The following is a 12863-nucleotide window of genomic DNA, read 5'->3' on the forward strand; positions in this document are numbered from 1 at the left end:
GACTGCTTTGGAATTTTTTTATTTATTTTAATTAATTTGCATATTTTTGTTTCTGATATATGAGCTGGTATTTTGCATTTTACACAGGTAGGAATGAGATGGGGAAATATATTAGAAATTAAGATTCAAGTGCTGACTAATTCTGTAAATGAAACATTTCCCTGAGGATTTTAAATAATGAATTTTTTTATTCAGCATATAGAGAGTTAGATCCAGCCTCAGTGCTTCTCTTCAAGGTAAAAATTCTACTCCTGCTCGAGCGCAAGAAAAAAAGAATCCCTGGAACTGCATTTCCTGTTGTTACCATGGTAACATAACCATGGCAACACCAGCAGCATTTTCCAGGAGTGTTTATCTGTCTTTGGTGTGATGCCTGTCTCTCTCTGTCTCTTTCTTTCTCCTTTGCCAAATAGCTTCCTATTTCACTCTTTCTAGCGCATATCGTGACTCACAAGAGTTATTACATAGAAATTATATTCTTTGCTATTTTGTGCACATTAAAATGTAAAAAAAAATTTCTCTCCCTTATTCTTCTCTTTGCACATCATAGAGTGCTTTATTTTTTCTTTCTCAAAATCATTTGTTTTTACATCCCTTGATTTCAACCACATATTAAATGAACAAATAACTTATTTATAACTTAGTTATTGAATTTATAGTTGCACTATTATTTTATCCCTATATCAGCCATTAGTATAATATATCTTGCATCTGTCTCTCATTAATCATCAGCTCCATCACTGCTCTGTCTCACTGTCATCTTCCTCCTCCTCCTCTTCCTCCTCCTCCTCCTGCACAGCGCAATGCCTCGTCTGGCCACGCAGCGGCGCCAGTTTGCCGTCCGTGGTCACTCCCACTGGCTGAATGATCCTATCCCTGAACGGGGGTGGTAGAGGACACAAATAATGATGGAGTAAAAAAAAATCATCAACTGTGTACTATAAGGGAGCTATATATTTTAATCGGACTACCTATCCACTACACATTTTTGGAAAGAAAATCAGTGATGATTTTATATGAAGGAATGTTTCATACCGTGACAGCCTGTTGAATATATTTATGAGTTTGAGCGCCTCTGCCTCTTTCTCTTCTTCAGTCATCCCTTCCATTGGATCAGGCTGTTCCTCCTCCACCCGTCCCGTCACAGGGTTAATCTTGTCTTTGGCCAGTCTATACTCCTCTGTGTCTGAGTCAGAGTCACTGGAGTACTGCTGTTGAGGAGAAGGGCCATGGCCATTCAAAAGACCCCGCGCTGCCAGCAGCCCCGCTGCATTACCGTAACCAGTGTACTTCACAAACCTGCTCACTGAGAGAGAAAGAGATCATGAATATCATATTGACTAAATGTCACAGAAAGTTGTGCAGTTGGGCCAATTCCAAATGGCGTTTTTGCACCCTTGAAGGGCACTTTGGGAAGGGGACGCCATTAATAGGGGCGTCCCAAAGGAAAGTGAACAACTGAATCCCCTCACGAAGGGTCCTCTGATGTGGCCGTTAGCGAAGGGAACATGCCATCACTTCAAGGAAGTAATTTAATAATTTATGGTCGTGTTCGGCCCTTCGGAGTGAGTATGGCATAGGGATGCTAACTTCCGATTGGAATTTTCCCAATAATTTTGTAAGCCAAAACATGGAAATCGAGTTCACATTTTATCACTTCCGGTTCCATCGTCCCGAAGTCAATGAGTTGTTGGTTAAATGCCTGAAATAAGGTCTGTGGGGTACGCAAGCTCCTTTTAAAAGTTGTGTTCATTTGTGAAGATTATCATGATGAACAAAAAGTGAAAGAATACAACTTTTTTTGTCACAGGTACTGATTTTCTTCAATAATCCAAGGCCTGGTTTACACCTGGTATTAAGATGCGTTTTTGTTGATCTGATCAAAAGTGGACAAAGGAAACACATTCCTGTTTACACATGTGTTTTAATCCATCTCTTTTGAACACTTTCAATCACTTCAGTCCTGATCTCTTCGAGGGGAGGGTCTATGGGTGGGTAAATGTATGTTTTTTTTCAGATCTTTCGATCTAATGGACTAAATAAACTCACGCAATTTCTTCATATGAACGCCACTGGAGAAAACAAAAAACAAGACCACGGCAAACGCTGAGAATGTATGTTAGAAATCAGGAATATGAGAGAACATTGACAGCTTGGTACGTTTATGTCTTTAAACCAAACTTGGGTCTCCAGCCAACAAAGTTTAAATCCTGTCTGGCTAGCGCACTTCCCATTATGTTTATCATGTTATATATATCAGTAGGCAGAGAGTAGGTGGTCTTTTGTTGCTGTTCGAGATTCGACCACATGAGCGACTACACTACGAAAGCAATCGAATACGACCGGATGGAGTGGTGGAAAGTGGACAATCTCAAACAGTTTTAGACCTGTTTACACCAGTATTTAGCATTGTCCAGTTGTGATCTGATCAACCAAAACATCTTAATAGGTGTAAACAGGGCCCAAAAGCCAACGGGAAAAAATCCAAATGGCTTTTTCTTGAGGGAACTAGACGCCTCCTGATTGTGCCGAGTTAGAATTGTTCCTGGGTCAACATATTTATGTCAGAAAATCTCTCTATACCCCTGCACCCTACCCTTAAATTATCCCTATAGAGGAAGATTATGTAAATATAACACTGATGTAGAAGCACCTAACGCTGGTTGTAAGCCTAAACTTGATATAAACTGTAAACTTGTCCCTCAAATCTGATTGGTTGATTGGAATGTTGATCCAGAAACATGTTTCACTTGGTGAAATCAGGTTCTGCAGGGAAGACACGGTGATTGGAACCTCTGTGTTAGCCTAAAATATGTCATCACCGCAGTGCTCCATATAATAGCATGTTCATACCATGATGCATGAATATGATAATCATTCAGTATGGTATATATCATAAGATGGTATAAGATGTCAATGCACTTTACATGGTTCAGAAGATGCATTTATGTACCATTTTCTTTACAGAGCACAAAAAGAAGCTCAGCTGCACATTGCTTGATATCAGTGTCGACATGGGTCATTAGTCGCACTAGTCTGCTTCTCAGTGTGTTCCCCTGTTCAGGCCTTAGCTCAACGTCTCTCAGGGGAGGCAGGATCTGCACAAAAATAGCACAGGATCAGGCTACTGGTACAGAATAAGAAGTATGTTGTGCCAACCTGTATCATGTTTATAAAGTTCTCTAAATTAACACTAAAATGGTGAATATGTTTTTAAACAGAATTTGGAGGTGAGTTTTGTACCTGCTGTCTAAGATAGTGCCTAGTTTCCCTGTGTGCTTTGCTGCTCTCCGTCAAGAGGTTTAAGACTGGAGTCAACCTTTCCTTCGGCTTATGGCCCTGTATAATTCACAATTAAAGATGTAATAATTATCATAGAATAAATAGTACAAATGCAAAATGTTTTATCTCCAGATAAATCCCTGTAATGTTAAAGGAATTTCAATGTATGGACAAAAAAAGATTTCCACATAAGAAAAAGTCATTGGTTTGGAATAATATGAGGGTGAGTAAATAATGACATTATTTTAATTTTTGGGTGAGCTATCCCTTTAACATGGCTATTTTGGCATGTTTTGGAAACTGAACCCCAGTCTATGCATTCATTGGAAACCCCTAACCTTGGCATTACATGTGCCATGTTTTTCATCTACAGGAACCCTATACAGTTCAGAGTGCTCTTTCTCACTCGGTCCAGTCTCTTCTCCATAAAGAGCAGCAAAGTGTGGACACAGTCCATGTTGACTCCGCTGGACTCCTTTGAACCTTCGGATAGGCGAACGGATAGCAGAACATCCAGGCATTGCAGAGGGAGCGCTGAGAGCACATTTACTGTGTGTCTGTGGACATTGAGCACAAATGAGTTATAGAGTTCAAGAGGATGAGACCTCTCAAGAATTCATCACACTGGTTTGATTCTCACTCTCACCCTTGCAGCTCCTCTTTTCTTTCCTCTCCCTCACAGTTCACGAGCAGACAGTGACGCAGGACTGCAGCTAGGTGACGATACAAAGCTGCAGTCTCCTGTGGCCGGAGAAGAAGAACCCAAAATGTTGACTGTAAAATAAATTCCTTAACAGATGGGCCATCCTGTTATGGTGTACATTTTCATGCCCTCATCACATGTCTTATTAGGTTGGAGAAAATAACTAAACTTTCAATCTTTTAAGATGAAAATCATATTAGTTCAGAGTTTTTTTTTTTACGTACAATATCATAATTAATTTTTTTTCTTTTAGTTTTCAAATATATTACAAATTCCTGTGTTCTTAACATCCTCTTCCCTGTGAAGCTCCATACATGGCATGCAGAAATAAAATAGATATTGTGGCCACAAATTAAAGGGGTGGTTGATTATGATTTCACTTTTCTAACTTTAGTTAATGTGTAATGTTGCTGTTTGATCATGAACAACATCTGCAAAGTTACAACGCTCAAAGTTCAAAGCAAAGGGAGATACTTTCTTTTACAGAAATTGCTTTTTAAGGACTACAACAAACGGCTGGTAGGGACTACACAACATTCCTCTCGGGTTAGTGACATCACTAACCCTAAAATTTACATAAACCCCTCCCCCGGGAACACAATTTATAGATTATCATGACATAATATGCTAATCAATGACTAGAAGATAACTATAGCTACCTAAATTCATCAACTAACCATTCAGAAATGTCCTGTTGCGTTCTACATATTGTCACTTCTTCTAGAGTCTCTCCATCATTGTCTGACTCCAGTTTGAACATAAAAGGCTGAAAGTTTATTTGAAATTTTCAGTGCATGTCTGTGTGAGGTAAAAGGACACAAGCTGTTGTAGCTCCACCCCCTGTGCTGGAGCAGCTGCTCATTTGCATTTAAAGGGACAGACACATAAACGGTGCGTTTTTGCACACCCTCAAAAAGGGACAATTTTAACATGCTATATAAAAAATATATCTGTGGGGTATTTTGAGCTAAAACTTCACATACACACTCTGGGGACATCAGAGACTTATTTTAAATCTTGTGAAAAGGGCATTATACCACCCCTTTAAGAATTTGTTTTTATGACAATAATTATTGGCAATTGTATTAATTTGTTCTCTTCTTTTAGTTAAAGCAACTTAATAATTAATTCCCTTATGTTAGATAAATCAATGCCACATTTTACTGATTCATTACCTCATTTTAATCTAATTAAATCATGGTCACAAATTAAGAATATCTTATTTTTATCTTGTCCTCACCCCACGTGCCGTGTAATTTACATTTTTAATTTTGTTTTAGTGTGATCATCCTACGGGAAGTGACATAATTTTAAGGGGGTTGGAACACAATGGCTGTGTCCGAAATCGCATAGTCTCTTGAGTAGGTACATGTTTTGAATAAGTAATTACTTCATAACCGCTAAAAAAGTAAGTGCTATATAGTATGCATGCGTGTAGTATGAATGTAATCTGGATGTAGGCTACTACATTCACCATGTTATCATTACCATGTGACATACAGCGCCAGTTACGTCACTTCACCTCCATTCATAAATCCTGTCCTCGTATGCCCACTTCAGAATCTCGCAGGAAGTAGTTACGGTTACTTTTTGCCTACTCTTTTATGAGGACTGTGAATTTGAACATACTTCTTTTGTCACATACTGTTTTTTGCCTACTATATAGTAGGGAAGTATGCGAAGGATTTGATAAATCATGTGAAGTTTTGGTTTGCCTTATTCCATCCTGTTTGGTAAAATAACAGAATCCATATGGTCGATAAACTGTAATTTCAAAATTATAGAAAATAAAACTGCTGAACTAACTCCCAATCCCAACGATTTAGCTTTTTATGCCAATCTTGTTAATAATCCTGTATTTTTCTGGCCATTGTGTAAATAATAAAGTAAAATATAGAGTCCAAAATTTGGAATGACCCAGATGTGGTAATTAGTGGCAAAGAAATACCAAAGAAAACAGCATATACCTCATCTACTTCCTGTCTGTGCACATTATAGGTAATGTTGAATAGGATCTTCAGAATCTCAAGGGCACGTTGTGAAACCTCCTTACACACAGGGGGTGCTGTCAGGTCAGTCAGCACCTCATGCGTTTCACCCCAGCACACTTCTAAACACTGTTCCAGAGCTGCAGTCAGCATGGACACGCCGCGCTCCTGACATGAAGAGAAGGCACAGAATGAGCTAATGAAATACCCAGAGATATGAATCTCAAATTAAAAAAGGCAGTTTGTGTTCTCATAACACTTTCTTTGTCTGTGACTCTTAAGGGGTCTACAGTGATACCGCAGGGGCTCCAATAGGTCTTAGTTTATCTCAGTTGCTTTGGTGCATTTCACAGATCACAACTGAAATATGAGATCAACCTCCACATCATCTTGTCACTTGTGCACATCATAAAAGCAATTTCTCATTCTTTTAAACAAATTGCAAATGCTTTGGTACATTCATGCAATTGATTATGTACAATTGTCTGCTGTTTCCTACATTATCAACTGTTTATGTCATGTTGATCAAAATATAGGCCTATTATACTATTTCTCTGTTTAATTGTCGTACTCCTCAAAACATCTAGGCATTAGTTCCTTGCATAAATTATTAAATGCAAAATGATTGAATAGTTGTCATAAACTGTCAAGCATGTTTTCAATACATTTCTATTAGACTTTATTTTGTAAATATGTCCTGAATTGATGAATTGCGGACATGAATTTTGAATTTCACTAATGGAGGAAATAATATTGAATTGATAAATTAGGAAGTAGCAGGCAATTGTACATAATCAATTGCATGAATTTACCAGAGCATTGGCAATTTGTTCAAAAGAATGAGAAATTGCTTTTATGATGTGCACAAGTGACATGATGTGGAAGTTAAAAAGTAGTTATGAGAATTTCAGTAGTGATCTGAGAAATGTACCAAAGCAACTGTGATAAAAAATTAAGGTTTCAGGAATTTTATAGAAAATTTAACAGTGAGTCCCTGCTCCTCTCCACCAAGGGGCCATTGGCCTGAAAAAGTTTGATGACTCCTGCTTCATGGGCACATGTATATATCACCAATAATATCCATTCCATATTCCATATAAGTATCACTGAGTGTTACCTGGCGAAGCTCTATCCTAAGTTCAGGCCGTAAAGCAGTCAAGAGAAAGAGAAACCGAAGTTCATAAAATTGACCAGTTGGAGGTGATGAGGAATGTATACCCTTCTTAAGTCTCTCTGACAGGCCGCGGAGCAACCTGATGAAGAAAACAAAGCACAAAAGAATGAATCAGACTGAATAAGTTTTTGCTAACAATATTGAATTATTTGATGTTACTGTACATGACAAAAAAATTTAACATCTTCAATTTTTAGCTATACTTCAGGGTGCTGGCTCTCTCTTGTGCTTTCGTGCTGTTGTAGATGACATTGCACAGAGCCTTTATTGCCTCTTTCCTCCAGATCTCTCCATCATCATGCCCCTCCTCATCCTTTTCACCTCTGGCATCCCTCTTTCCTCTCATCAACACCCCACAGACTCCATCTTTCCTTATGCTTTCTTCATGGTGGTCGTTTTGTGCTTCAATATTACAGTTAGATGTTAAATTCACAGGATTGAATTGCAAACATCCTTCACTGACCGAAGACTCAGCACAGGCTGCGGAGGCACAGCCTGAATCATTTGTCTCACTGTAACATGTTGGGCTCTGGGTATTGCTGTCATTATTTTCTGGGCGTGTCTCCGTCTCATTCTCAGGAGTGATGTCACAGTGGGAGGAGCCCCACTGAGCAGCCTCTTCTTCAGGCCAGGTAGGCAGGGTGGAGATGCCTCCGAGTCGAGCGAGAGTTAGAATGGCATAGTCTGTGATCAAGGGTGCCAAGGCCTTTCGGTCCCGTGAGATGATTCGCAGAGTTCGCAAACACACCCTCAAAACGCCCGGCTGCAGCCGCATGCGAATAAACAAGATCAGAGCTGCAGCAAGCCTCTGGAGGAGACCGAAAAGAGAATGGTTGAAAGGTTTAAGTTACACTGAACAAAATTATAAACGCAACACTTTTATTTTTGCCCCCATTTTTCTTGAGCTGAACTCAAAGATCTAAGACTTCTTCTATGTACACAAAAGGCCTATTTCTCTCAAATATTGTTCACAAAACCGTCTAAAGCTGTGTTAGTGAGCACTTCTCCTTTGCCAAGAAAATCCATCAACCTCACAGGTGTGGCATATATAGATGCTGATTAGACAGCATGATTATTGCACAGGTGTGCCTTAGGCTGGCCACAATAAATGGTTACTTCGTAACCATAAAATGTGTAAATTAAAGGGGTCCTATTATGCCTATTATATAATTAATAATTATATATTATTGTTACGAAGTCGCGCCGTTTTCGATTAAGCCTCTCCTTCCGAAAATACGAAATGTGCTGTGATTGGTTAGCTGGCCAAGTGTGTTGTGATTGGCAGCGCTTAGCCGTGTTCGGGGAAATGTCACCCCCTTCATAACCGCAAGCTCTATACTCAGATTAACGATGGCGTCAATTTCAAAGTTATTACTTCATAACATCCGGAAAAAGTGCGTTGTAGTCCGACTCCAAATGAGCCGTTCACTGTAGTTCTTGAAATGGGAATTCTGTTAGATAAATATCTCCCTTTGTATTGGACTTTGAGCTTTGTCACCTTGCAGATTTTTTTAATGCTCAAAAAGCTACATTACACACTAAAGTGGAAAAAGTGAAAAGGCATAATAGGACCCCTTTAATATGGCACTATTCGTGTGTTTTTATAGTCCAGGTTTAAAATGCAGAACTTAATTTTATACAAAATTTAACGGGGAGTCCCTGCTTTCTCTTCACCATAATGATGAGGCCCATTGGCATGAAAAAGCTTGAAGACTCTTGCTTTATGGACAAGTAAAAATTGTAATGTAAGGCAGTGAAATTCATGTAATTTTTAACTAGAAAAGATAGCTAAGACAAAAGTTTTAAAGAATATTTTCTTAATTAGACTTTTTATGGATATTCTGAACGAAGTTTGAACGTCTTTGAGAAAACCTTCAAGCTGGGAGGTTTATAAATAGATTATAGAATGACAGAACATTTGATAGAACAATAAATAGATTTTTTTCTATTACAATTTAATAAATTATGTAACTTCCTGTGAGGTGTGACCATCTTTATTTAAATTCTAAATCAATTGAAAGGATGAAAATCCTTCAATTCTGAAATTGAACTTTAAGAAATGGGTTGTGTCTCAATCAGCTCCCTAGTTCAGTATTCAGGGCACTGATCAGGGAGGCGGCCTTTTAAATGCTGTCTCAATCACAAAATCCTACCAGTGCATTGAAACATTCACTCCCCAAAAAGTTCCACAATGCACTGTGAAACCCTGGGAGCATCGATTCTCACACTATGTTCCCTTAATGGAAGTTCTGAAGAGCAAAACATAAATCATATGGGCCAACTCGCATGCGATTGGTGTTTTTTAAAATACAAACAATTATTTAATTATATTTTAACCTAAACATACATAGCTAGACAGGAAACTAACATAATCCAGCAAATTTATTTACGGCTGAAAGGTTGCACGAATTTAACAAGCAAAATATTTATCATAATGTATTTAAATAACATAAAAAACGATGTCAGAAAGTTATCAGCTCTGATGTTGTTCATAAATGCCAATAGTGATGTTATACAATGAGGACATTTTCACATCACCGGAAATAGAGTCATTAGTGTCGAAATGTAGTGAGTGAGCCAGAGTTCTTACTGTCCTTCCCAGTGTCTGAATTCATGTTGATGTACTGATTCAAGACCTAGGAAGCTATAGGAGCTGATTGAGACACACCCATAGATGTGATTCTGGGTTGTTCATTTACTTTTGGCCATTTTGTATGAAAGAAGTTGTGCTTGACTCACCCTCCGCATAACAAGATCTGGATCCTCATTTTCATCAAAGTCAAAATCGGAGTCCGAGTCTGGAACATACTCTCTCACTTTATTCCTACGGAACTGAGTAGAGAAGAGCAAACACAAGTACATTTACAAGAGAAAGTGGAGTTAGACAAACAGAAAAAAACAAGCTTTTGCAAGAACTTTTCATTATTTGAGTAGCTACTGTCTGTCTGCAGGTTTGGGATGTGTTTGACCTATATGGATGGTGTACAGCAGTGAATGAAGGGTCACTTGAAATGTTACACAATGGTCTTGTTTTCAATTAAAAAGTCAATGACTGCCCTTCAAGCACAATATTCAAATTTTGAACACTGGCCTGCTTCTTAAAGGGATAGTTCACCTAAAAATGAAAATTTTGTCAGTATTTACTCACCCTCATGTTGTTCCAACCCCGTAAGACCTTCGTTCATCTTCGGAACAGGAATTAAGATATTTTTGATGAAATCTGAGAGCTGGATCACTCCTCCATACTCCTCCATATGTTTCTTTAGGGATTGAAACTTGCCGGCCTCGAAAAGTTATTAAAGACATCGTTAAAATAGTCCAAGTGACTACAGTGGCTCAATCTTAAGTTCATCAAACGACGAGAATACTTTTTGTGCGCAAAAAAAACAAAAATAACGACTTTATTTCACCTATTCATTTCCTTCTCTGTGGGCCTCGAGTCAGTTCACTAGTTTTACAGCGTAAGCTTCTGTTGTTGTACGTCGTAGTTGTTGTTGACGTAGCTCTACGCTATCAGACTACATTAACTGACTAGAGGCCCAAAGAGAAGAAAATGAATAGTTGAAATAAAGTTGTTGTTTTTGTTTGTTTTTGTGCACAAAGTATTCTCGTTGCTTGATAAACTTAAGATTGAGCCACTGTAGTCACTTGGACTATTTTAACGATGTTTTTAATAACTTTTCGAGGCCGGCAGTTTCAATCCCTGAAGAAGCCTATGGACTAGTATGGAGGAGTGATCCAGCTCTCAGATTTCATCAAAAATATCTTAATTCGTGTTCCGAAGATGAACGAAGGTCTTACGGGGTTGGAACACCATGAGGGTGAGTAAATACTGACAGAATTTTCATTTTTGGGTGAACTATCCCTTTAAGATATCAACAACAACAGAAGTTCGTTGAAGCCTAATAAAAGCTCCGGTTAGAATCCATGAACACAGAGGAGAGACTATAAAAGCTTTATTTTGAGAGCACAGGCATGATGAACAGAGGTAAATGGCTTTTGTGAGTGTATGAGTACCAATAAATTATCTTTTTGACACATGGCACAATAATTGGTCCTCAGTAACAACAAAATAATGATCTCAAAAGAGTGAACAGGCCCTTCCGACACCGACATTCTGGGAGCCGGCATCTACAGGTGCCCCAGGGTAAGATAGACGGCGAGTATATTAGTTTCAGATTATCCACCTCTCTCATTTTTCTTCCCCACAGACATCTCACTCCCTTCTTTATTTATCTACAGCAAATACCTTTTTTTCTTTATGTCATGTGAAAGATTTACCTCATCCAGCTCTCTTTGCTGCATTGGGCAAAAAGTGAAAAATCATGATTAAAAAACATGTTTGTGAGTTTCATATATGCACTGAAAGAATGAGATGAGGCTGAAGTGAGGGATAAAGATAAGTGAAGGTAGATGAGTGAGATTTACATTATTAGCTGTGTTAATCCAAGCCATGCGTGTCCTCAGATTGAGGACAGACGGATAAACAAGGAAAGACTTTAAAATTTACCTTTCTTCTCTCCCTTTCTTCCACATCAAAAAAGAAACATTGCGAGTTCTGTGAAAAACAGACGTATTATTAAAAGGTGAAATATAAGAGAGACAATAAGATATAAAGGCTCTGCAAACGCTAGACACATTAAAACTTCACTACATCACAGGAATTGTAAAATGACTGGATAAGTAATGAGAAACACCCTTCAGGTTTACCCCAGTTCTGTTGTCATGGAAACTGCTAATATCTGGGTGTTGTAGAAGTAGTAGAAAATGCTAACACAGTTTTTTATTTCTGCCAGCACAGCGATGATCATATTGAGCACAGAATTAATCTAATTTAATTTAATTACATTTCTGCATTTCAGCAAATTGTATTTACCTGAGCATTGTAATCATCCAGATGGATTTGAACATTGTCCTGGTCACCTTGTTTGATAAACTGAATAATCTTCTCCACGTCTACAGGCATTCTTAATAATAATAATCAACCAAACATACGACATATGTAAAGATAATTTGCATGAAGACTATATCTAAAACAGTACTGATACAATTTTATATAATGTTTAGAGGTGCATTAATATTCCTGCACTTACCCTCTGTGGTTTTAAAAATGTGTGATGGTTTCCGTGCAAACAACTCGTTTTAGTGTTTGTATGTGCCTGTCTTCATGGGTTCCTATCTGTAATCTGACAGGCCTCAGATTTACCTTTGAGTTTTCCTAAACTAATCCCCCACCCTGACCCATCCTCTCTCACTCATTCACAACACTGCTCATAAATCTATTTCTGCCTCCATAATTGTGCATTTGCAACACATCTTTTGACAAAGGTTTGCTGTTTTGGATCTCCTTTCTTTGTTAATAATACAATTTATTGCAATAGTTATCCTCAGAACAGCAGCGCTAATTAGTGAGAAAGCCAATAGGGCCAGACAATAGGGAGAAGAAAAAGCTTGAGCAGCTATGCTGGCATTCAGACAACAGTAAGAAAAAGACAGGGTTGGAGAGAGAAAAAAGAGAGAGGGGAATGAAAGCAGTACAGGTTTATATAAAGCTTAATAGGGGTAATTAAACAAAGTGGGTTTCAGAAAGAGAAAGGCTGGGATGACTGGGGTAAACTGATGAGTTAATTATTTGTACTGATTGAAAGTGACTAATTGAGGCTAGTTGTTCAGATACAGCTCACTGGACCCTCATAAAAGTAGGTATCCTACATTA

General features: G+C 38.2%; 1 protein-coding gene across 1 annotated transcript; it reads right to left on the bottom strand.

The window, feature by feature from the left end:
* Positions 1-3: 3 nt before the first annotated feature.
* LOC143721903 (chaperone Ric-8A) lies at positions 4-12338 on the bottom strand. Its single transcript, XM_077212824.1, has 14 exons — positions 12241-12338; positions 12024-12114; positions 11658-11705; positions 11429-11446; positions 9887-9979; positions 7351-7955; positions 7091-7226; positions 5953-6141; positions 3929-4023; positions 3689-3839; positions 3244-3339; positions 2954-3098; positions 1036-1306; positions 4-876 (listed from the first exon to the last, which is right to left on the bottom strand). Exons 2-14 carry the CDS (start codon positions 12111-12113, stop codon positions 738-740), a joined length of 2076 nt encoding a protein of 691 aa, XP_077068939.1. The 5' UTR covers position 12114; positions 12241-12338; the 3' UTR covers positions 4-737.
* Positions 12339-12863: the final 525 nt, after the last annotated feature.

The sequence above is a fragment of the Siphateles boraxobius genome, unplaced genomic scaffold, assembly GCF_051911475.1.
Source record: "Siphateles boraxobius isolate OS27281-9 unplaced genomic scaffold, OSU_SipBor_1 66, whole genome shotgun sequence".
Taxonomy (NCBI): domain Eukaryota; kingdom Metazoa; phylum Chordata; class Actinopteri; order Cypriniformes; family Leuciscidae; genus Siphateles; species Siphateles boraxobius.

What these genes read in the sequence shown, in the direction of transcription:
- LOC143721903 (XM_077212824.1), bottom strand. Translation starts at nt 12,113, where the DNA reads ATGCCTGTAGACGTGGAGAAGATTATTCAGTTTATCAAACAAGGTGAC. An exon ending in ACAGACAGGAAGTAGATGAG is followed by an intron (nt 4,024 to 5,952) that starts GTATATGCTGTT and finishes CTCCGGCCACAG; the next exon opens with GAGACTGCAGCTTTGTATCG. An exon ending in GGCACTATCTTAGACAGCAG is followed by an intron (nt 3,099 to 3,243) that starts GTACAAAACTCA and finishes ATTTTTGTGCAG; the next exon opens with ATCCTGCCTCCCCTGAGAGA.